This window comes from Apteryx mantelli, chromosome 1 (genome assembly GCF_036417845.1).
Source record: "Apteryx mantelli isolate bAptMan1 chromosome 1, bAptMan1.hap1, whole genome shotgun sequence".
Taxonomy (NCBI): domain Eukaryota; kingdom Metazoa; phylum Chordata; class Aves; order Apterygiformes; family Apterygidae; genus Apteryx; species Apteryx mantelli.
In genome coordinates, this window is record NC_089978.1 from 88,777,759 (window position 1) to 88,804,305 (window position 26,547).

At 38.1% G+C, this 26,547-nt stretch overlaps 1 protein-coding gene across 1 annotated transcript in view; it reads left to right on the plus strand.

Moving 5' to 3' along the window:
* The window catches only part of CNKSR2 (connector enhancer of kinase suppressor of Ras 2), a 219,863-nt gene that overhangs the window by 71,467 nt on the left and 121,849 nt on the right, over positions 1-26,547 (plus strand). The window contains exons 5-7 of the mRNA XM_067289740.1: positions 5,356-5,397; positions 17,616-17,735; positions 24,780-24,839. Of these exons, the coding sequence (XP_067145841.1) occupies positions 5,356-5,397; positions 17,616-17,735; positions 24,780-24,839 (222 nt within the window). The remainder of the gene's footprint in view (positions 1-5,355; positions 5,398-17,615; positions 17,736-24,779; positions 24,840-26,547) is intronic.

Here is a 26,547-nt window from a genome sequence, read left to right on the forward strand (position 1 = left end):
GTTTGGCAAGGCCTGAGAGTCTGAGCCTTCTTTCAGTAATAATATAATTCATTATTTTTGTTACAAACAGAGAACTGGAGTTACATAGTTTAGAACATTTTGCGTGACTTTTGAGTAATGGTGACAGCAATTCTATGAGACATCTGTTTTTAAGCACTACATAAAATCTGGTTGTTGTCCTCTTATAACTAGACATAGATGATGTGTGGAATTGCTCATGAAAGGTGCATTTCCCAAGCAATTTCGCCACCATTTTAAAAATTATGTTCCCAACCTGTACTTTTTATCAGCTAAAGACGGGAAAAAAGAGTGCTATATAGGCAAATATACACATTTAAATAGCATTCATGTATAACAATTGGACTGCAAAGAAAAACAAACCAAGGAAAACAGTGGGGAAGCTCCACCACAGACTGCTGCCTAGAAAGCTGCCTAGAGAACGAACGCTCTCATGACAAGCTCTTGTCCTTGTGAATTGCTCCAGTTGACTCCAGCACGGCAGTGGGGTGCAGCCTGCTCTTGAGCAATGCTGATGTCGTGTGAATTCACGAAGGATATCTTTTGGCTAACGTGTTACCTGAGAATCAGGAGATCTGGATTTTGTTCTTGGCAACCATGTAATCTGCTTATGAATCAGCTCTGCCTAGATTTCCTTGCCTTGGAGGAAAAAATAAATTAGCATGGCTAAATACAAGAACAAATAAAGCATTCTACTGGCTAAGAAAATGCAGGAAAAGAACTCCTAGCCCCCTCTTGAGCGCTCTCATCTAAGGATTACTAGGGATGCTGAGATGTTGGTTTATCTTGTGTGTTTTTAAGCAACTAATAAGCATAATTCTGCAGTTCTCACTTCTGGTATCACTTATCTATTTGTATGTATCTTATTTTCTGAGGTAGTATAACTTTTCTCTGAAGTCAAATCATAGAGCTGATAGGAACTTAACACTACCAAAAAGAGTGCAGTGCAGCAGCTGCCTAGAAAATGAGGCAAACCCACAAACAATAATAATGGTAGTAATAATAATAAGGTTGTTAGATTTCAAGATTATAGCCTGTAAGTACCCCAAGAGGAGAAGTCTTTAACAGGTAATTGCAATAGGTAATTTGATAGGTTGCCGACTCAGATGTGTAAACCAGAACATATATATGCAGAAATAGAAGTGTTTTCTGTTGAATATTATCCTGTACTTATAGTTCTGGGGAACTGCAAGAACTTTTTTTTTCCCTATGGCATATATGAGCAGTAGGATGAGTTGGCAGTCCTTCTAGATCTCAATATTTCACATTTTGAGTTGAGGTTTAATCAACTCCGGTGCAAACAAAAGGACCAAAGAGTAAAAAGATTGCTGTTGTCATTAGCTAACCCGCTTCCCCGCTCTGTGACATGCTAAGATAGGGGTTTAAAATGAAGGCAACAGCAGTGAGGGCAAAAGACAATGAATTGGGAAAGTAAAGCATCAGAAGCATTGGTTTTGGAAAGTCAGATCCACAAATATTTATATTTTATATATGTTACCTTGCATGTAGAATGTGCTAGCCGTGTCCGAGGGCAGGCTGGGACATATACATCTGACAGCCTTGTCACCGGGCAGTGCTGCTCTCTAATTTAATACATCTAATTTTAAATGGCTTTGACAAATATTACTTATGACACATTGCTAGGATCTATGCAGATAAAACATGTAATATTTCTAGAAATAATGCAGAATTGTGACTATGAAAGTTCGAAGTGCTGGAAGAAATGCTATCTAGGTGATGCCTCTCAGTCGAAGAGTAGTGTAAGTCTTGCTAGTCCTATGCATAGGTTTTCAGGTTATACTAGGAATGAAAGTGCATCAAGCCTCTCAGTGGGTGTTGTGGGGTGTTCTTGGTCTTTTCAACTTCCTCCCTTGCTGCAATTTTTCTTTACAGTTTTGGACTTATGTTTCCCTGTTACTAGTATTGTAATATGCTTCCAGCTGTCTCTACAAAGGTCACTTTTGCCATTTTCGATACAAGAAGCAGAGCTGGAAAGAGCGACCATGAAAACCTGATGTTAGTAATTAAGTCGTGCCATTGTATTCCTGTTTTGTTGCTCTTTCTTTGTTGATGATACTGTCCCCTTTTCTTTGAAATCGCTGTTGACCAATTATTTGACTAAATCCTCAGGAAGTATAAATTGACACAGTGTTTCTAGCACACAGGGGAGAATGAACCGCTTTTTGTTACTTTGTAAGCAATCTGCACTACTGATCTCAGAAAACAATATGCATTTAGAAAACAACCTTCTGCTGCTTGAGCTGGAGTTTTGTTTGCTTGATGAGATGAAGATCAAATAGGCCAGCGTTAGTAATAGCTTGTCAGGGAACATGCCTGTGAAGTTCAGAGAATAAAAAGGTAAAACCAAAAGATCTCCCCCTTTCTGCGTATGTGTATTTTAGGTCAGGGTAATCACAGTGTTGTTTCACTAGGAGTCTAGCAAACTGTGACCTTGCGTAGGAGGAAAGCTTGGCTGCAGGTGACAGTCTTGTGCGTGCCTGCTTTTCTAAAGTAGGAAAAAGTTCATGTTAAACTTGTATACGGTCTGCTTCTTACCCGCTTGCAATGTTTTGGTACTGTGATTAAACAGGCATTGAAGAAGACCTTTCAGCAGTGGGATCAGGGCTCACAGTCTCAGCATGGAAAGAAGAGCTGCTCGGCAGCTGTGGGCGGCGTGCTATTGCGAACACAAATTTAGTTCTAAATGTGTAGTTAGTGACTGTTTTTATTGTTCTCAAGTGGATTAAACTCTTTTAGTTGAAATGAAATGAGTATGAAAAGACAATAATTGTAAATGGTAAAGGCCCCCAGTAATAAGTATTCAGTTTATCCTTCTACCTAAGGGATGTTTAAAGAGGGTGGGCTCAGTTATCCTTATCACTCGCTTAAAGACAAAGCACAAAGCAGTAGAGTGACTTAAAAACTCTAGGGGGAAATAAAGTGTTCACTAGGAATGAAAGCGACATGCAGTTTTTGCTCTTGGGATCATTCAAAAGCGATCTCTGCACACATCTCTGGGGATGGCTGCAGGAAGTTAAAGCGAGCTTGCAATGGCGCAGGGATCAGCTTGGTGACCTTTCAGAGGTTTCTTTGAATCCTGCACTCCAGGGCTGCTTGAGGCTATGCTGGCACAGAGCTTTGCATTCCTGCACAGCTCACTGAGCTAGGGACTGAATAATGCTTAGTTATTTATGTTATAATGTTTAGGCATTTATGTATGGAAAGAGTATATTTTGGAATTATTTCTTACCTAGCACGTTAGGTTTGCTCTCCTCCAATTTCTCTGTCTTTTATGGTTTACTGAACTCCAACTGTTATATTTCCACTTGCCTGAATAGGAAGGCATAACACCAACCCCAACAATCAGCAGTGCCATATATGATGGGCTCATTTAGTGATTTGTCTCCCCAGCCCCTGGATGCGTGTGTGTTTGGGGGAGAATTTAAGGGTGAAGCCACCAGTGCTTATACTTTGGTTAGATTGGATGCCTATGAATTTTTCCACTTGCTTTACTGTCTTTTGTAGATTCAGAAATGTTTTTCATACTATTGGTTTGTCAGAAATAACTGACAGAAATAAATTCTTTAGCTTCTTTCATGATGATATGGAACTGTTTCATTTCAAGAATGTAGCAGTGCTTCTCCCTCCTTATTCACTCATTGCTTGTTTGTAATAAATCTTTATAGCATTTAAAAAAACCAGAATCCTTCCTCCCTTAGCAGCGAGAATTATCAGGCAGTATCCTTTTTAAGCTGAATGGTGAACTTGTAGTTATTTCATTTGTAATATGGACATTTTACTATGTCTGCTTATAAGTGCTTATTTTTTCAGTAAAAATGTTGCAATACCTTCCTGCTGTTTTTGCAAATGATTCATAAGAATCCATGCAGAACATAGATGTATCCAGACTGAAAATGTTATATGCCCTCCCACATATAACAATGAAATGTGTGTTTTGCTCCTAAGATTGCAAATACTTCATTGATGTCTGCATATAATTAAACATGTTAGATTTTCTTTCTGGATGTACTTTTTACATTGGCAAATGTTTCCTGAATGCCAACAGCTGTTATTAGGAAAATACTCCCTGATAAACCTGCTGCCTCTGCATAGGTTTGATTTGTATAAAGCTTAATAACACTTTGGCTTTTCTTAACCTGAGTAACACTAGAAGCATTTCATGGATTAGAATTTCATTTTTTTAAAACAATTGTATATACCAAAGCTGATTTTCTAACTGCAAAAACTGATTACAAAATGAAAGGATTTAAAATATGAAAGCTATTCATATTTTTCAGGTGAGTTGTAGGATATAAAGCCTCCATTTGGCTGAACTTGCATGAATTACCTACCATACAGATACAACATCCAGCAAACTGAGAAAAGAGTGGTTCTTTTACCAGTGTTAGTCATATTTCATGTGCTCTCTGCCTTCCTAGTGCCTGTCTTTCCAGTTCTCTGTATCCACAGAGATTTTGGCCCTTCATAGAATCTCTCACAGCCCCCAGCTTCCCATCTGTTAGTCTTTCTTATAGAAACTGCCTTATATTCTAAATAAAGTCATGATGTTGTGCACACGTTCTCCAACAGGGTGATGGTCAGACTCAAGTTTCCTCTGCATTTTTTATTCCACATTTGCCTTCTCACCCATTGTGTGGGGTGTTGTACATAGGCGGTGTTTCGCCTTCCCCTTCTTCTTCCCAAGTATTCCTTCCCTGCTTTGGTGGGTTGTGCGAACGTGTCAGCTCAGCTCACCGGCAATTCTTCAGCTTACTTTTCTGACTTCCTCTTGCATAACTTTAAATGGAGGACAATTTAGGAGAAATAAGATTAGTTGACCAAAAGTAAAGATGAAATAATGAGGTGGAAAGAGGACATTCTTGTACAGGGACTTTAAACTTTTTTGCTTTTCAGAGTCTTGCACATTTTTCAGCAGGAGTCTCTCCAGGAGAGTGCATTTCAGGCTGCTGCCCTGTTTTTCAGTGTTCCCTCTAGAAGCAGACCCCTTTTCTCCACGGTCAGGGACTGCTAGTTGAAGCCACCTGTCTAGCATACATGTGGCCAGCGGGTATGTATGCCCCAAAAGGGTGTAAAGAGGAGGAAGGTGATCATCTGTCTCGAGGAAGGAAGCAGCAGCAACCACAAATGGCAAATAGATCGTGCTTCCGCTCTGTGGTGGCCTCACACCTTGGTTACGTACATTTGGATTGAGACAGGGAAATCTTTTGTTTCAGCCTAAAGACTTCCCAGTATGATTTTATTCTTTTTTAAATATAGATGTAGGAAGGGTGATTGACTGAATGAATTTAACCTCCCTGTTCTGCTTTGCTTTTTCAGGATTGCACGGTATATGAAACAGAGAATAAAATTCTTCATGTGGTGAGTAGTTTTCTGGATTTCTATTAATAACTGTACTTGTTATTGAGTACATAGGAATCTATGTATGTTTTGTGGTTTTTGTCTGTAATGCCAATGTGATAGTGAACTAGTCTGGGTGTGACTGACTGATGAATATATGGAAATAATTGTGAGTAGTTGCTGATGTTACGGAAGCCAAAGTCAGCATCCGAGAAGCAAGGAACTTTGCAAGGGCTTGTGTTTCAGTCTGGTTCAGACCCATCTGTTATTTGTAAAACATGGTCAGAGGAATGATTTTGCAAAATGGCATTTTATTCTAGAGCACTGATTGCTAGGCTTCTATGAAATCATATATATTTATGTTAGTGATATAGTTTCATTTCTACAGCTTTATTCCCCTTAGCATTTTGGAGCCAGTCCCATAACACAAAAATTAATGCAATGTTTTCCTGTTGAATTCTCAGCAGAAATACAGTGGTCTATTCCCAGAATCTGTAGTTTTACTGGATGAGATGGCAAAAACTTGAGCACACTTTGTCTGAAAACTACTGAGATGACACAGCACCTAACCTCAAAATATTAAATTGCCTTTTGTGCTGTGGCTGTGGATTAGTGAGTATTAAGTTAACCCTGACCCTATTTCTAAAAGTTAGATATGAAGATATTGTTCTTAAGAGTGAGTAATGAGTTGATTTAGTGTAATAATGGAACAGATAATATTTTACATCTCATTTTATTTCACATTTAGGTAGGTTTTGATATCTAATTTTCATATTGCTGAACTTGAGCAGAAAAAAAAGAGCATTTCTTTGTTTTCAAATGTGAGCTTCCCAGTTAATTTTGCTATACATTTTTTTTCAGTGCTCCCATATCAAATGCATGGTGAACTGAATTCTGTAAGCCTTAATTTCACAGTGATGTGGAATAAAAAGTCTCCTTGTATTTTTAAGTTTCACTGACATTTTTCCCCTGTGGGACGTAAAGAATTAGCATTTTTAGTAAGGCTGACATCATCATCTTTGCTAGGCTGATCTCTGCAAGCATTTAAGTAATGAAGTTTCTAGTTGCATAATCGTGGCAAAAGTTGAAGTGCTGTAAGTTTGAAATCATTATAGATAGCCTAGTTTTCAATACATGCGTGTTTTCTGCTGTAGGAGCCGAGAGTTCCAACATCTACTATATTCAATTTATATCATTTACAAAGTAATAAAGAGTATTGTAAAGGAAGCCAGCAATGTTTAAAGCTGATGCAGCATCAGTCAATGTAGTCTTCAATAGAAAATTCTGAGGAATTTGAGAGGGATTAGTTTAAGATAGCTGAATGGACAAATTTGAGACAGGTTTCATGAGTTACATTATCTTACATCATTCAGACTCACGCAGGCTTCTTGCTTTAATTAAGAGCAACAACTTTGTGGAGACAGGTGGACATATTTGTTGTTGTGGAGAGCTTAATTAGCTTCTGTGATTAGTGCTCAGGCTTGCAAGGAAGTGTGAGCATGTTGCTGAGCTTTTTGCTAAAGCCTAGAATTAAAAACGACTATATGTATCACATTGATTAACTTGGATCAGTTCTGACTGTTGCATTTCTGCTGATGGATGGGAATTCATAAGGTGGAAGCTGACCAAAGCAATCAAGGAAAGAGATAAACCTGTGATTTAACAATTAAAAGTTGGAAGCTGAAACTGTATTTTGAATTTGAAAGGGAATATTTTGTAAATGCAACTGCAAAGATTGATGATAGAATTGAAAGAAGTCACAGTTCCTTCTGTTTCCTCTCCCGGAAGACTGAGAAAGGTGTAGTGGCTTTCTCTCATTAGACAATCTGATGAGGAAATAGTCTAAGAGGTAGATAAAAAATGAGGGGAAAAAGGATCATGATATCCTACTGATGTCAAAATCTGGAGAGAAATTACGGTAACTGTTATGTCAAAGTCTAAAAGATAGGACTTTGGATACTTATTCAATATCAGAATATTTGAATGTGCATGCATGCAGAGGAGTATAAGGAATACAAACCAGATTAGAAATGTTCTGGAGGGGGATTAAGAATTTAAAACCCCTGTTATAGACTGTGTATTCAATAAATTTGGAGGTGAATGGTAAAAAGAAGGTTCCCTACGAAAGGAATAGTAGTAAATTTTGATAAAGTCATAGAAAGAATCTGGAATGTGACATGCTGGAAGAAGTAGGACAGATTGGCAGGAGAGGACAGGAGGACAGACACACTCAGTATGAATATTATAGAGACAGAAAATGAAATTTGCTTTTCTTAAGTTTCAAGACCAAAATACCAGAAGCCCTTCTTTGACTGTGTTTCCCATCAGAAAATGATGACAACTTTTGTAGTAATGTATAACAGAATTTATGCATTACTAGTTAGTATGGCTAGCACCATATCCAGCTACCTTCGAATGATCAGATCCTGATGTATAGCTGCTTTGGCTGGGATGGGTTCAAGAAAAGCTTGAATTCAAAGCTCTCGGCCCATCCTATGTGATTTCACCATGTTCTCTACGTGATGCAAGAAACAAAGTTTGTCACAGAAGTGAAAGGCAATGCAGACAACTGATTAGCCATTCCTGTAATTAGACCATGGAAATTTCTGTTGCAAGGCATTGTTCTCACTAAGGTTTGAAGCCAAATTTTAAAAGATTTAATATCCTTTTACATAAATAAAAAAAAATGCCTACAGCTACAGCAACTAAAATAACTTATATGACAAATATGTACTGTTATTCTTTAGGATACAAAGAAATTTGGCACCTTTGGAGCAGATCGGTAGATCAAAGTAGTTGGTGTTGGTCCACATTGCCTGTAGGTGGTTCGGTGGTTTACTTCAGAGCAGACCGAGTCCGTGTCCGGGGTTGAACGTCCCCCATCGTTCACGTGTCTCAGAGCGCTGTTTTGGGTGCGGGTGCCTTCTCCGAGGGGCAGCACTGTGGGCATACACGTGGAGCTGCTGCCCCGTTCCCACCAGAACCAGCCCATTTTGTGCTCGCCCAACCTGGAGAGTGCGTGGGCACGGTCAGGGCACCTGGGACCGCTCTGCTGCTCTGTATCAAAATGCAGCTATAGGTACCAGCCAAAGTTAACTGATTGCCACTTCTTTGCACTTGCCTCTAAAGCATGATGGGAGCAGTTAGCCACCAAAGGCAAGATCCTCCATTAAGTGACTGTTCAGTTGGTTTTAATTAGGTTAGCTAAGAAACAGTTAATGTGTTAGAACTCTAATGACAGTAATTTCTTTTGAGAAGCAAATACACGTTCTCTTTCTTTCCGAGCTCACAGCGTGGATTTTCGTGTGGAGAGACTGCTGAATCACCTTACCCGTAGATAATATGTTTTAATGTCGATAAACTTATTCTGCTGTCAACTTTTTGATATCGCAGATATGTTTTAAGTAATGGTATTCTGTGGAGATGAAACTGTATAGCTTCAGCCTTTTTTTAAAGGAAAAAAGTATTTTTGTTTGCTTTTCAAGCAATTGGAGTTTCAAATACCATATAAAAGCAATTTTGATTGTGAGTCACAATATTAGTTTAAGTAGTAAACTAGTCTGTATTATTCAGCTAAACACATGAAGCGTATCTAAGGGAAAAAGGTGTTATGGAAAACTGATTAAGTTTTAAAAAGAAATTACCTACCTCAATTTGTTTATTTCTTCTAAATGGAAGTTGCAAAGTATGTCTTTGGGAAAAAATGATTCTTCTACAATTTTCTGCCCTTGAATTGCAAGTGTATTGAAACAATTATTTTAAAGACAACTATATTCCTTAAAGTTTTTCACTGTGAATTCATTGAAACACTAGATCTCTATGGAATAAGAAGCATAAAACCATACAGGAATAGAAACTATGGATTTTTCCTCATTAAAATGTTGATGCTTCTGAAATATTCATGAATACAGAGAAAATGTTTCATATTTCTACCACTTCCAATTTCCCAATACATTTTTTCCAGGTTACTTTTTGATCAGTAAGCCATATAAACAAATAAATAATATAATAATAATAATAAATGTAATAATTTACAAATACCAACAGAAAAATAATTCCAACAGAAATAAATGGCAATAGAAAATAGTGACTTAACAAGAGGGTTTAAAATACAGTGGGCCTAAATATGAAATGATAAGCTATTGCTGTGATGCTTACTTTAAAACTGGAAATTAATACGCTATTGCCAGTCTATTTTTAGAATCTTTAAGTTATGTTGATTTAACTTGAGCTAATAAAGTGTATGGAAAACTGCTCAGCTTAAAAGAGTATCAGTTCTGCTAATTTGGGGAGTTACGTTAGTGGTTGCGAAAGTCTGAATGGAGCTTCAGAAACCTTGAAGAATAATTCATTGATCCCATCCAGCTGTTTAAGGCTGCATATGATGGAACTGTCTAGTTCAGATTAATCCATGTGAAGCAATACAGTATTAAAGTGAGACCAAAGTAAGTAGGAGTAATTATAGAAAGCAGAAGCAGGGCACCAGTCAGCTTAATAGTTTTTCACTGAATTTCCTATTTTAATTCTATAAAGAGTCTGTCTTCCTAACAAACTTCACTTTCTCAAAAATCCACTGCTTCCCCCTCCAAATATAGTTTTATTGAGTTGGAAAACTGTAGAAAGTAACCTGTAGACTGAAATTAATATTCAGAAGTTTTTGAAAAATGAAGGAGCTATTGCTAAATTAATAAATGAAAAGAAGTAAAGGATCGGAATGTTCTTTTTTTGCTAAGAGCCAGGCAGACATTACAGTGAAAATAATTCACTCCTGCCCACTATATTTGAATATTTGTTATAAAACTATAAGATAATTGGTTAAAAATGCATTGTCAAAGGCATCTTTATGATGGTCTCATTTAAAGAGAAAAAAAAGTAATCATCTGCCTCCCTTCAGGAGTCTATTAGCTTGCAAATAAGTCCCAGCAAACCTCACACTCTTAGATGCCTCTCTTTTTTGCATCCAAAATAAGACAGCTCACTGCTTAAACTTTGTGTATATATAAACAGAAGCCCAGGCCCAGACAACTCTGAGACTGCTGCAATTACTGAGGCATTCCCTACAGTGCAACATGTGTTTTGGAGCAGAATAAATTGAGTAATAATTATTTGGTGTGGATTAAGCTAACTAGTTAGACTTCATCCTCAATGCTCATGTAGCAAGTTGCTTTGGCTTGGCCAGATGTAACTGACTGTGAGTATTTTTTTTCAAACAGGTTAATCTTAACCTTGCCAAGAATTTTTTTCTTATCTTTAGCGCTGCATTTCTGTGTGTCTCATTGCCATCCCTCATCCAAATGACGCGTACGAGGGAACTCGCAGGAGTGGCTAGCACTCCTCTTGCCCTCAGCTCTGGGAACGTGTATAAGTCCAGGTGCTCCGATCTTGCAAACACGGGGCAAGATAGATTTAAGCTTGGTCACTAGCCTGGGAAAAACTAAGGACAGGAACAAATACAAGTCTGTTTGCTCGACCAGAAATGTTTGGCGGCACTACAACCGCCCAAAAGGAACAGCTGAAAATTGTGTTTGCTGGGGAAAATGCAGCTTTTGGAGGCTTTGGAAGACAGCTGCATCCAAAACTACTTCCACCATGCTGCAGAAGACAGAGGGCATTTTGCCAGTAAAAATTAGAGTGGCCACATAGCTGTTTGTTAGTACCAAAACCAAGAAGGATGCAAATCTAATTCAGTTACCTTTATGTACCCATCTCCTTGGCTGAAAGGAGGAACAATTGTGGAAAATCTTTTAGAAACCAGTACACTACGGTTCAAAAATATAGGTAAGAAACTAGGTATGATCTTTCATTCTACATGCTCTGGGGCATAAACTAGTTGCCTACTGAGTGAAGGAAAATGTTTCCCCCCTTTGAATTTGTACCAAATAACTAGATGCTCTACAGTGATTTTGTTTCCTCCTCCTTTGAATCGTTTAGCTTTACACGTTCGGGCTGTGGTGTAGCTACAGTCTACAATTGTAAGTTTGTCACTGAATAGAAGGGAGAATTTATAACTGAAGTTCAGTGATAAGTTATTGCAAAAGAGAGCTGAAATCATCACTGTAAGCCTTATGGTGAGAACAGGGACTGTGTAACAAAAGGGGAAAATGTAATCATCTGCTGATTTCTTTCAATTAATTTTCTGTAGCTTGCTCTTTCATATATATATATATATTTATTATTATTTTTTAATTTTTTGTCTTGGCCAAATCCTTCTTTGTTCAGATGCTTTGCAGGCTGAAGGCTGAGTGCAGGCTGAGAAAGGCTGGGCATTTTTAATGCCTGCTGATTTTTGTAGGACCAATTGAATGCTCATTCTCCTGTGTGTCTTACTGTATCTAGTGATTGATACTTGCTTAGCATTTCCAAGCCTGTTTCTGCAAATGTAGAAACATGGCACATTGACATTTGGGGATACTTCCTTTAGAAAAATTATTCCTTAGTGGACTTTCGTTGCATATTAAAAAACAGCTAACCCTGCTCCTTTCCTGGAATACATCGGTTTGAATTGCTTAAAGAGGTACAGTGTCTGGCATAACCATTGCGACTACATTGCTCGCACTTTCTGATTGTCAAAGCCACCTCCTAGAACTGTCTCTTATCCGTTAAGTACCTTCCTCTGTTATCCTCAATACAAGCAACAGCCATTGCACATTTATTTTTGCAAGGAGAATGAGTGGCAGGCATGCTAAGATACTCTGTTGCTTTGGCTGCTTTCCCCTGCAGCATTAAAATATGGTATTTTCCACATCCTCCTTAATGATCTAAGGCAAAATTTCCCCTTGACCAGTCATCTTTCGTTGTCCTTTATTTTTTCACAGTCTGTTGAGAAGTGTATCTTCTTTCCTGGAGTCAGAAAGTAGGAAAGGGGCCAACGCTAGATCAATTTGCATATCATGCTTTTCTTTTATTTTTGGAAAATACAGATGGGATGCAGCCGAGGGCTGAAGAGCAGCTATATCCTCTGAATCAATTTTCTATATTTACAAACCTATTTTGTACTGAAAGACCAGCCAGGTGTTTTTCAAATTACATTGCAATAGGGAATCAGCAATTATGCAGGTATGATAAAGGATCTTGATCCCATTTACAATGTTTTTGTAATCAGAAATGCAGTTTCACAAAGTACCAAAAGGTAACTACTGTTTGAGGGAAAAGTTATGTTGTACTCTCATCAGTTTTTGGTGAAATTAATACATGCCTTTGAAACTGCTTGTGCTGAATAGGTTATGCTGAAAAATAATGCATTCATAAATTGTTTGGAATAAAATGAGTAGCAAAAGTGCACTGTTTGTGTGCTTGTATTCCATTCAAATGAATTGAGTAGCCTCTATGCAAAATCCTGCTGCAGTCCATTATTCTCCATTAAATAAAACAATAAATACATTTAAAAAAACTCTAGGCATTTCTTCCACAAATATAATTTGTTCCTTTTGCATCTGCCAAGTTGAAAGCTCCAGTGAAGTCTGGGGAGGTTGGGGAAATTTAGTCAAGCTAGAAGTAAAGTAGCCCTGAACAAACCTTTAGAGCTGTAGACAAGGAGTTCACATGAATGAACTCCCAAACAGTGAGTACGGGATGAACCTGGTGAGCCACCCTCTGGCATGCTTAGGGAGGAGAGTATAGAGAAGTCAAAGACGATTTACTTGAGAACTCTCTGGCCACGCTAACGTGTTGCCTCTGTTAAACGAACATCACTCCCATGCCATGTGGCAGCAGCTTTGCCCGCGGAAGTTCCTGATCCACCAAGTAGGTCCAAGGCAAGCAGAAACAACATATATTTTTCCATAAAGAGGCCGTTAACCTGACAGTCCTAATCAGAGGGACCGTGCTCCTGATGAAAAGGCTCTTTCATCTGTATGCCAGGTTAATGCTGATCGTCATGTTAAGGACCCTGGGCCAATAAAGTGAACAGCAGTAATTTGGGCAGCAACTGGACTATAACTAACTGCGTTCAGAGCCACTGGGTTTTTTCAGTCGCTGTTGACCTCTGTTGTGAATGGAGAGAGCTATGCCCTATGGATGTTTTCCACAGCCATCCAAGTTCAGATATGTTGCTTGGGCTGAATTCCCCTCCCCTGCCTTCTTCCATCCTTTTTTTCTTTTTTTTTCTTTTTTGCAACCTTCACTCCCTTCTTCCTGAAAAACAAACAATTAAAGAAACAAAGCAAAACAGCTGAGATGTTTTTGAGAACAAAGCCAAGGAAGAACATGTTGTTTTGCCCATGCCAGCCTGTGGCCACGTTTTTGCTAACAGCCCATGCACCTTGCCTTTTGCCATGGGGAGAGGATATCTGTGGCATAGGAGTGCAGCCCTGGCTCTCCGTGTTCTGGGCACGCTGTGAGGTCTTGACAAGTTGCTGTTCCCGCAAGTGCAGTAAATACTTGTGTAGATACTACATTATGGCTTAACTCTTGGGGAAGTGCAATGTACCCACTGCTAATGCAGTCCAGGGTTGGAGGCGCCGTGTCCCCTGCGTGTGGAGGAGATGCCGGGGGCAAGCACTAGGTCTGAGCCCAGCAAGCCCTCGCTGGCCTGAAGCAGTGTGCAGAGGAAGAAAAAAAAAACGGAGCCAAACTGAGGGGGCAGTTTGGCAAAAGCTGTTGGATATTTCTGTAGAGAGTGTAGCACAAGAAAATCATGGGCTGTCCTGCACCCTGTGTACTGTCACAGTTACATGATAAAAATAAGAAATAATTGTTTAAAAACAACTGACATAAAAGGTCTTAGGTTATGGAAAGGGGACTTTTAGATTGACCCTAAGAACGAGCATGTTTAATTGAAGTGATTTAAATGTATGATAGCAAAGGGAGTCTTGTAAGGTTCTGTAGCTATTCTAACCCAAACATGTTTTTTCTGTTTTCATAAGAAAATTAGAAGAGTTTTTATATATTTGCTTATAGCAGCAAAAGGTCTTGGGTAGTTGGGCAGAACCCAGACCTGTCTTTTAAAAGATTGCTTTTTGCTCCCAAGGTCTTGTAATTATGTTAGAACAAGAGTACTATTTCTGCTTTCTGAAATTAGATGAATGAAGTTGTGTATGCCATTTAATTAAAAACAAATTAGCTAGTCATTTATTTGGTGCTATGCAAATATATGTGAAATACAACAAGTCCAAGCAACATGAATGTGCCACTTCATTTTGCTATTGTACTTAAATTCAAAATCTTTCTATAGTAAACAACATCTCCCCTCCAAAGGAATAGATAGTTCTCACAAGCAAAGCAAAACATGTCTTTTATGAAATTGGTGTGCTGGGTGAAACTATTCCATAATTACTAAATGGACAATGTTGTAATTAGGTCTCATTATCTAGACTATTCATGGATGCCATGGCATTTTGTCCTATTGGACCAGGTCCATTAATGTTCTTATAGAAGAAAAAAGAGTTAAAGATTTAAAGATTTAAAGATTTAACATTAAGACAAGTAATTCAAGAACTTTCATTTCCACTTTTCTGTACCTTTTGTTTTCTGTTGCTTCTTCCAGTCACCCCTGATGCTAATATATGGTAATAAACCTGATAACATTTAATAGAGCTTTGAAAGTTCACCATCTACAACTTTTATCTTCACTGTGGTTAGATATGTATACCTATGAAGCAGAAAAGTTTTTATAATAATGCAGTGGAGTTTTGCCCCTAAGTATCATTTTTTCTGGGAAGAGAGTTATATATGCATCCCCATATGTTGAATGAGTGCTTAAATTTTGGAAAGGTTGTAGACCTTTCTGAAAGCAGTAGAGGAGCATGGGGCCTCTACTCATAGGATCTTCTCTAGGGATTTTGCTAGGCTCATTTATTGTATTAGAATATGCAAGATACCATACTGTTGGAGAGGAGTTTGAGGATCTGGGATAGAGAGAAAGATGCAAGACTTGAAAGAGAATATTCTTTTAGAAATACATAGGAGCACATGGAAGATTTTTTTATCATAGTAACTTTGTGATTTTTACATCCAGTATTCTTTGAGCTCCTTTCAGGGAATATTCACACCAACTTGTTTTAGTATTACAACCTATATAACCATATTGAGACGCTAATATCTGTAGGCTATATAGACTGTCTGTACCCTCCCTTGTGGAGAGGCAGAGGGAGAGCGGCTGCTCCAGGGAGTTATTTAACGCATCTCAGGCTTCTGCTCCGTATCACACCCTAGACTTGCCTCACTCCCGTCTTTTCCCCGTCACCTGTGGAAGCAGTCAAGGACTTTCTTGAGCAAGGATCCAAGTCTCCAAACTTTAAACGGCCTACCTAGTGTTAAGTGGTAGCAACACTCCCTTTCTGCGTGTTTTGACATCTCTAAGCAATGCAATGGTTGGGAATAGAATAAAAAAAATCATATGTTAATTCATGGAGGCTGCATTGAAGCTGCTCAGGACCCCGTCAATTTAGTAGTTTTAGAACAGGAAGAATATGGGTGGGTGAATGCAGTTCTAAAGGTATGTGATACATTCAGTTTTCATTACCAGGGAACAATTTATAATGTTGTATGTGGAGAGCTGAGTGATCTATAAGTTTCTAAAAGGAATAGCAGTGTTTATAGTGTTTTCTACTTTTTTTTTTAATGTCAACACAAAGCAGTTTTCATATATCCCAGAAAAAATGTAAAAAAGCAATTCTGCAATAAAGTAAATATTTCACTTCTCCCCAATTCAGTTAAGGACAAAGCATTTTTATCCTCATTTTAAATATCTCTTGACTTCCTTTATTCAACAATGACTGCATCACAAAATACAGATAAAGCAGAAGGGGTGTATGTGTATGTGTGCTTGGAGGCAATATGATGTCTGGAATAAGGTCATGTTGGTAATACAAGTTTTGTAACACTTTCCATTTGATTCTAATTTGTTTATTCATCCTGAAACATTATTGTTCAATAAAATAAGCCATCTATCTACTAAACCAAGTTTCCAGCTGTTTATAAATAATTTCAAGAGAAGAAATTCCAAATGTAATGGTCTGTAACAGGATTAAATTTTCACTTTCACTGGATTTTTTTCCTTGCTTTTTATCACTCAAAGTTTTTGCTTTCCTTTTAGATAAGATATTTCTAGTTTGTCATTAGGAATTATAACAGTGATTTGGCAAGGAGATTATATCCAATTTTATACCCTATTTCTGTAGCATTGTTGTAGATACTTTTTACCTTAAAAAGTATTATTTGGAAGCTTGGAAGAGGAGTTGGTACGTCCATCGTGTGCAGTTGTGTTTCAGTTATTTGAGGAGCCTGGTTAGCTTTAATCCTTTGAATTTGAGGACAATTAGAATGGCTCTTAATTGGTTTTCCAGTTGCCCACAGTTGTGGGACCAAAGGAATGCTGTAATCCCTGAATGCAGGCGCAGAACACACTCTTGGAAATCTGAGCTGAGAAATCAGTTTTAGCTGCTGAAAGGGAATTCTATGGAAAACATTAAAGCTATCAAAAATCGCTTGCTTACAGAAATATGAGAGAATGATAGAAAATAAATTGTCATGGCTTTCCTCTCTCTGGCAAGTGGGAATCAAGGAAGTGAGATGAGAAGATAACGAAGTACCCATTTGAGTCCCAGCCTTTTTAGAAACTTTATTTCTATTTTGCTGCAAAGAGACTGCCAAGGATAACAGGTTTAAAAATTATCCTGTGATGAAGTGGTTGTTTATCATGATCTTCGTGCCTGCAGTAGTAAATCATACTTGGCATCAGTAGAACATGAGAAACTCATTCCAAACTCAATTAACATGTTTTATTAGTATAGCATAAACTTCAGAGTTAATGGGAGTTACCCATCATTGTTAACAGTCAGATTTTCATGCGAGTTGAACATCTGCAAGTTGAACTGAAATGAGTGGGGCTTGGGGGCACTTAATGTCTTTGCAAAAGGTCTGGGGAGTTGGAACGTGCTGGGGTGCCCCGGGTGCCTGAGCACAGCTCAGATGCAGCGCCTGCGACGAGGAGAGCAGATGGGAGGAGCTCACACAATCGCTTGCTGTCTCTTTTGAGATGCAAAAGTAGTTGCCTCTTATTCATTGCTGTTCTGATGCTGTGTCAGTTTGGAATCATCATAAAAATTGGATTTTGCAGTGTGCTGCTTGCTGACTGAGGCCTTTCCCACTCCTCCCTCATTCCCTCTGCCCTGTACATACAACGTGACTGATATGTATGTACTTTAAAAATGTTATAAGTAGTAGGTAGATATTGAAATAGTTAGTAATATTCATTGTGACAATTTATTTTTCTTTTTTTTTTTCCTGTTCCTTCCTAGTGTAAAACTCTCTCTGGCGTCTGTGATCATATTATCTCACTCTCTTCTGATCCTCTGGTTTCCCAGTCTGCCCACCTTGAAGTGATCCAGCTTACAAACATCAAGCCAAGTGAAGGGCTGGTAAGAAGTACGCAGTTAATCAAAACCATCATCCAGGATGAGAGAGTGAATTTTTTAATAAGATGTATATATGTAAAGGAATAGGAGACTTTAGCTTTTTTTTTTTTTTTTAAAGTCTGAAATATTTTGATTTCTCATGCAGCTGGGCCAGTGGGGAAGTATTTTGTAAGGCTGACCAATATAGGAGAAAATTTAGTAAACAGGAAAAAATGAAAGAGAAGTTTTTGCCGTTTATACCAGCTTCTGAAAAGTGGCTCAGATTGTTCTAGGATCTTGAAGTCTGAAGGGATTTAAATTACTAAGATCAACTCAACCAAGAAGTTTGCGTGGGCTTATGCACAAAAACTGTCAAATTCTAGAATTTGCTTCATAGTATCTCTGGGATATAAAGCTATTTTATAAGTTATTCAAAGGCACTACAGCACTGCTGAGAAGTAGCTTATTGAATTTTATTGCGAGAACTCTGCATGCTTAATCAGGTGGTAGTGAAAGCTCAGAGTAGCAATCCGGTGTTGTTCATGAGTTGACCACTGATCTTTCAGTTACTCAAGTATCCAACACCCATGGCATGGAGAAAAACCCACTGATAATACTTACAGCTATTCTTCTTTACATCACTACTATTATCTTTTCCCACTTCCCTTGGAGATAGTAGAAGGCAATCAGAATACAGTTAACCACTTTTTGCCTAGTGAAATAGCTTTTGCAACTTCTTCTGCCCAAGTTCATTCTCATTGCATTTACTTGAATAAGGATTACAGTTCCCCTCTTCTCTGCGGCAAGTTTTTTAAATTTTTTGTTTGGATGGCGTAGTTTTGGAGAATATTTGGCATATTTGTTTGTTTGTTTCTGGCAAATTTGATATGCCAAGGTTTTTAGGTTAATTATTCACTAATATGTCTCCTTAGGCAAATCACAAATTAAAATATGAGACAAAAATCTTTCGGATGAGTAAATATTGCCCCATCCTTTGTTTTAGTCTACTATTTGTTTCTCCCCTCCTCCACTGGCTTTCTTTTATAATCCCTGAATCCTTTTCAGAGTGTGCCTCCAGGATTTCACCTTTTCATGGACTGTCTCTCTCTCTCTTCTTCTCCTATTAATTTTCTCGCTCTTTTGCCTGCTCTCTGCAGTCAGCCTTTCTAAGTCCTATCTCCTGCTGTAATGAAGGAATGTTCTTTCCTTTTCTCTCAACCACCTTTTTTGTATTTCTGTCCATTTTTATCTTAGCTTTAAATTTTTCTGCTTTCTGTCTTGTGACTTTTTTTTTTCCTCATTTGAGTCTTTCTGTAGGGTGGTGTTAACCCACAGTGATTGAAAAGTGTTAAGAGCAGTATTTTTTATAAAGAATAATGTCTTTACGTGGGTGTGTTTCAACTTGCTAGGTGATCCAGTAGAGAATCTCTTCCCTTCTCTGTGCCTCTGTTTTCAATCCTCTGTCTGTCTTGTCTGTTTAAACTGGAAGCTCTTGAGGCAGGGCTTATTCTTGTGATCTGCGTTTGTGAACTGACTGGACAGGGTCATGGTGCTGACTGAGAAATTCCATGTCATTATCAAGAAAATAATTGTATGTATTTTTAAAAATGGAAAAGACTGATTGTGCAAGCCTTGTTTACAAGCCTTAGAAGGATACAATGCTATTTTGATGCAATGACCTTTTTTTCTCCTTCCTCCTTACCTGTATGCTTCAGTTGTGTTGCCTTTGTGCTGCGCTGTGCCCTCTATACTGTAAGCTCTCTGGAGCAGGGACCAAGGCCTATGTATTTGCCCTGGGAGGTGCACATCATACCTCTCGGTTTGTTACAGCGCCAACCACAGTAACAGGTTATTTTTGTCAGGTTGCTCTTGGTGCTTTGTATGAAAACTTTAGTTTTGGCTTTTTTTTAACTAATATCTTTCAGTTAAGATACAGTGAACACATATCAGTGCAACGCTGTTGAGTACTAAGAATATCAGTTTCATAAATGGTGATGGAGCTTGGTGTTGTGACTAGTGGCTGCACGTCAGGAACACTTGTATAAATGCGAAGCTCTATAACTTCTGGACCTTCTTCCAGGATGTGTGCAACGATGGAGGTGGAAAGATGGATTACGGCTACCTTTCTTCTTGAGTTTGGACCCCCATGGAGGCTCTATGCTGGCTATACTGTCCACTGAATAAAATGCTAGCCCTATAAAAATGGAAAGACTGCAACCAGAAAGCAAAGGGCAAGGGTGGCTGCTAACTTGGAAGATGTTCTGTTGCCTAGCAGGGGCAGAACATCTAAAATGTCTCAAACAGTATCTAAGAAGCTAAAGTAGATCAGGCAGAGAGAAAGGAGAGGAGAAGGAAATAAAAAGCATGGAAAACATTGCAATTTCTCTAAACTCGTATGGTAAATGCATGATAGAATTGGGAAAATGGTTGGATTTTTTTATAACATAAAACAGATAGGAGCACTGTCAGGATGTTTTAATCAGTTTAAATACTTCCTTCACTACAGTTGACCTTTTTTTTTGTGGACACGTAAGTATTAGTCCGAGATTTATGTTAATTGTCTGACTAATAGGTTACTGCAACAGCACCTAAATGTGTTACGTGGGTTACAATGTCTTACAGATATTAAAACTAATACTTACCAGAAAAACAGACTAAAGAACCTGACAAGGAGAAAACGTGGTTATGGCGTGGTATGCAGAAACTCTTGTGTACTGGGTAAAAATTGAGTGCAGCATCATAGGTGGGTTTTGGTTTTGCTGTTTTTTTTTCTCCTCTGTCCCAAAGTTTGCTGCCCATATGTGGTTTTATGGCTGGCCATATATATGTGTTCTCCAAGGAGCGTTGCTGCAGGAAGAGACACAGCCTGCAGCAGTTGTGAAGGAGGGGTGAAAAGGGAGTTCTCAGAGTACAGAATTCTTCTAAAAAGCCCTAATGTGGATTAACGTGGTCAGCTTTGCAATCACTGGCAGATATTCATGCTCCCACACATAATCACTGCTTCCTTTTTTGAGGACTTGAAAGCTGATTTATATATATCCTTGTGTTGAATGCAATTTTGTGTGTTTTCCACTACTGAAGTTACAGAGAAAGACAAAACTGACTACTTTAGGTAGTATCTTTTGCCAAGAAACAGACTTAAAAATGTTACCGCTTGACTGAAAGCAATGTATTTAGCAAAGAAGCAGACTACTCTATGCATTTTGTTAGACAAAAAGCAAATAACCAAGTTATAGGTACTGCTTTAGCTTGGGAAGTTTTTCCTGAGTAGTCTCTCTCTTTTTTTTTTTTTTTTTTTTTTTTTTAAGTACAACATGCAATATCAGAGGAGAACTTTGGCACAGGTTAATCTTGAATTTCAGTTTTTCCTGTTCGAATTTTCATTTTAATCCTGGTCAGTTCATGTACTGTGACATGATTTCAAATTCCAGCTCTTCACTTAGCCAGCTAGATTCTTGTGAAAATACAAAGGTGAATATGCCAGAACAGTAGACTAATTTTTCTTAGTTCCTCTTCACTTGCTAAAGAAAACACAAAATCAGCCTGTCATGTGCAAAAGTGCCCATAAAATACAAGTGGTAGAAAGAGCAGAGTGTGGCAGCCTGTTAAAGGTGCACTGCTGGAGGTCTAGCTAGGAAGTACTTTCCAGAAATCCAGTTCCTAATATTCCTCCAAGTTATTTGGCCTGAAATATTGGAGGAATTGGGAAAAAATTATGAACAGGTTTCTGAAAACCGTTTGGATTTTGCTCTTCTTAGACCTTGCTGAGCTCTAGAGTTGAATTGGAGAAGCAAGAGAGATTGCTTTGGGGCTGTGTTTTACACTTTTGGAACACATTTCTGGGCTACAGAGGCGTGTGCAACCTTGGGGGACTGCATCAAGATGCCATCACAGTTAAAGAGTAAAAATTCAATTAGGTATATGATAAAATGGAATTAGTATCTTCTTGTGTACTTTCCATCTGGCATTGTGTAAAATGGGTTACAAGCATATCAAATTCTATTGTCACAGTCTTAAAAAAAATAAAAATCCAAGGTCTCTGTTCTAACCCTTAACTGAATAATAGTTCACACGAAGATAAAATGTATTGACTTGTTTGAAATTAGACTCTTACCCACAGCTGATCAGAACTATTTGTGTAATTAAGCATGAGTTACCTGGTCTTTGATCGAAGCGTGCTTTCATTCTTGATTCCTGTGGTGGTTAGGTATTTTAGGCATATTAACTGAATTATCTTTCCATTTATTTGACATAATTGATTCTTGTGAATTCATAGGGACTTTGGAGTTATCTTTGGATACCTAAGATTTATCTCTGCTGATTTTCTTTAGTAGAAATGAACAATGCACACTGATCACTCTGTACTCTTGATCACTGAGAGTACTGTTAATATTGTGTAACCACAAGGAGACAAAGAAGGGAATATATGTAAATGTCTGTGATATTCTTACTTCTGCAGCAGATTCCAGTAAACCCTAGAAACATTCTGTTCTCTGCACCTTTTCCCATATATCATTGTTCACTTAAAACAAGCAGTAGAGGAAGGTGTGTGAAAGGGTAGATCATCTTTCTGTTGCATTTGCTTTTGGCAATGGCAAAATATTACATTTCCTCATTTAAAAAGCTGCTTTGTAAACATAATGATGTTGGCTCTTGCAAAATTGACAAGACATAGCAATAGTGTAACATTCTTAATTTTGCATGTGTGGAATAAATATAAATTTCTTTGCAGCTTCCCTCTTCCTCCTCTTTCCCGAAGTGTTCCTATTTAATTCTTGATCTTAGCCTTTAAGGAAAATTCTTCAAAAATCCTCTCTCCTCTTTTGGTTCTTGAAAGTCTTTAATTTCTAGAAAAGACTAGATTGGATAGGAATTGCAGTCCACCACCATAGCATACTTATAAGTCCTTAGTATCCTTCAGAATTATGCTTTGCACAAAGCTAAGCACTACATAAGCAGCAAATGTGAGACTCTGTCCTCTGCTTTCAGCCTGACGTTATTTGCTGTTTCCTTATTTCATGATATTATAGATTTGCATGTATTCCTGTTTTGTACTGGCTTCGCTTTACAGGTCTCTCTCAGATCCAACTGGATATTGTTGGTTTTTTACATTTACACCAGGTTTTGCTGAAGCAGTTTTGTAGTGTTTCAGTGAAACACCACTGGCAGTTTTAAGCTACTGTTGAGTCACTGAATTGTTGTTACAGAAACTATAACCTCAATAAAAGCAAAAACAAACCAGATGGTAAATCATGGTTATTCTTTGGGTTAGTTAAAAATTGAAATCATAATGAAACTTTATCATCTAAACGCTTAAGTCAAAAGCAATAACTCACTGTCATTAAAGCAAAAATACAACTTTCTTCAGAAGTTGCCATGTGTGGAGCTGCCACCATGAAGTCTGTGGCTTGCACTGATCTGGGTGCATTCAGCAGGCAAGACTGGATGGCCTAGCCCTTAGAGCTGGATCTCCTGAAACTTGGTTGGCCTGATTTCAGCTCCTTGCCATGTCGCAGGGTGTCTGGTCAGGTCAGGTCACTTAGATCCAGATCCAGAGAGGGATTTAGGTCCTGATTTTCATCGGTTTGGGGATAGGTATTAGGTGCCAAATATACCGATGTATCTCAGCCTCTTGTGTGGCTCATTTCCATGTCTGTAAAATGTGTTTATATTAGTATTTCCCTACCTCACAGGGGTGTTGTGAGGATAAATGTGTAAGAAATTGCCATGAGATATTTGAGATAACTGAGTTAAGTAGGAAAGCAAGGAGCCAATCAATGAAAAAATTATTTAAGATGCACAGAGATGGAAGTTGAAGCAAAATGACAGGGGGTTCCTATCTGTGTAGAAATGAACAAGTTCTGGCTTTGTTCTCTTCTAGCTGTGGCAGTCCAACATGACAATTGGAAATGATGCCATGAATTACTGCTACAGATTGTGCAGAGTAAAAGGAGAATTCAGTTTTGAGCCCCCTCTCCTGAGAAAGTCTCAGTTTCTTCCTGGGAATATTCTCCACTTTGTTAACTGGGGGGGAAGCAAGGGCAGATCCTTGTTCCCACTGCAAGAACATCTATGAGTTCTGGTCCCAAATTAGGTCTGTCCAACCTGATAAAAGTTTTCTCTGCCTCTTTAGTGTATTTGATCATTGATGACCACACCGTGTTCCTCAGTTAAGAACAGACTTCTTTGTGGTACTTGGATTAAAAGGAGAGAAAGCACATTACGGGGATGATATTTACTCCAGTGCTCAGTATTTACCTGCTTTCTAGGAACTGGTCAGGAGGAAGTGAGGTTCTTCAGAAGTTGTTGAAAATGCAGTGTATGCCAGTTACCTTTCCTTTTTCCTTTTCCCACTGTTTTAGTGGTGCCGTTAAAATGTTGTTTGAATGTTGATTCAGAGAAAAAGCAGGTTTGAGATACTGTCCCAAACCACCCATGCAGGAACTTCAGTCTGCTCATAAGCTGTCATGCACAGCATAGTTGCTGCTAATATGTTGATAGCCCTTCTTTTCCATATTTTTTCAAAAAAGTGACATAGCTAACAAAGTTGACATTTAAATTGTCATAATCGAGCTTTAGAGCTCATTGAGATGAGTGAGGCAGCCAGAAAGTCTTAGAGATGTTTTTTCAGGCATATTTCAGAGCATTAGTTACCAGTTTGAAAGTTATTTTTGCAGCATTGCCTACCAGAGAATCCAACTCTTTTAAAACCTTCTTCCAAAAAGCTTCCAAAAAGAAATGGAAGTATTGATCATCCTAAGGCAATTCTTAATTTTGTTTTTGTAAGCAGATGCTACTGTTGCTATATTTGTCATATATGGAGTACATAAAGAAATCTGGGTAGTATTTATGGAGATGACTGTGGTAAAAGTTTTAGGTTGCTACTGCTGCATAGGACCAGAAGCGTTTGGGCTGTTATGGCATATGTTAATTTAAAGGTCCACAAATTATATACATTTATATATATATATAAAAAGCTTTTATTTTTAGAGATGTGCAAGTTATGTTTGGATGGTGATGGTTTGTGAAACACTTTAAAAATTCTTTCCCATGATGTCTTTTTCTTAGGGTATGTACATTAAATCAACATATGATGGTCTCCATGTAATTACTGGAACAACAGAAAATGTAAGTATTGTTAATACTGTATGTTCAGGCCTGGTAGCCTTTTTGATCTTACCTGTGGTTTATGCTTTCCCTTTGCTATAGGCTACATTTTGCTTGCAAAAGTGTGCTAGTTGGCTGTTGAGGACCAATAGCATGTTGGACGGCAGAAGTGCTTTTGCTTGTTTACATCAGAATTGAAAGAGTTGTTTGTAGCTGAGATCCAGGAGAATCGGTTTTGATTTGTTCTTGCAAGACACTTAAAACACTTCAGTTGATCAAGATAAGAGGTAGCTATCTCGGAGTTACCTTGCACTGTGAATAGAAGATAAAAGTCTATAATAAGTATAGACTGATATGCTGGAGTTCATTGTAGTATTAGAAAAACAGCTTTTATATTTTCCATCTATTAAGCTTTATTTTGTAATAAATAAATGCATGGAAATGAGGACATCCCTTCACATTGACAAATAACCATATGTTTCTGCATGAACTTCTGAATAATGCCTATAGAAAGGAAAACTTATTACTGGTGTACTAGTTCTCATGGAAGGTATCAAAACAGCAAGCAAAACATAATAGACTACTTTTTAACTCTCTTTGAAATACACTCTCCTTTCCTTGTACACCATCTTTATGGAAGTGGCTGTGTCTGATAGGGAATGAGCAAGATGATCATTTTGGGGGAGAAAGGTTTTAATCCATAATCTTTGATAAACACGGAACAGGCCACTAAACAATGCTGAATTGCTCCATAATGGTTGAGGCAATTCCTTTTGAAGATTCTGATGATGCTTTCTTAAAATGAAGCTGTAAGAAATACTTGTTTTATCCTGCTACTGTGTCATATTCTGGAAAGCACAAACCGCCCATGGTACTTACAACTGCTGCCTTGGATCTGCAATGGGGTTCTGTTAATATCTCAAGGGAAAGAGAATAGGATTATTGTTTCCATCCCTTCATAGGAATTGCAATCTGGAAACCTTTCTTCCTTCTTTTGCTGTGAACAGGATGTCCGTGGGCCACCTGCCTTAGAATAAGGAAATCATAAGAGGAATTTCAGCCTTGCAGTCAAAAGTCTAGGGAGTCAGACCTACAGCTTCGATATCAGTTGAGTTAGCAAAACTAAACAGACAACAGAACCATAGTTGTGCCAAATCTAGAAAACATATGGAGAAGAGAGGATGGTTTTTAAAGTTGAATTTCCCTCAGATTAAAAAAGGAACCATTTCTCTCCATGAGTTACTATTATTGGATTTAATTTCCCGGGGGCAAAGATAAGAATAAAATGTTAATGCATTCCCTCAAAAATCTTATCTTTCATGATTCATGAATATAATTTAAAGCTACATCAGGAAGCTTCAGTCATGATGACTTTTCTGCTTTGTTATTGATACTTTCACTTGCTATAAGACCCTGGAGGTGCTCAAAGCAATCTGAGAGACTGCAGTCTGCTATCTGGGCAAAGACCTATTGTGTGTTAAAATGTTTGTGAAAATAAGTAATGCCTTAGGGAAAGTAAGGTCTCTCCTGCTTTCAAAGACAAAGTTGCTAGCCTCTTACTTAAAAAAAAAACCAAAAAACCAAAAAAACCCCCCACCCAAGTATGATTCTGATAGATGGGAGGAGAAACATTGAAGGAACAGGGCGAGAATAAGGTCATGATGGGGCAGATGTGATCTGACCTCTTCATATTGACATTTTTGCCATTTGTTGTCCTGCTGGACTTCTA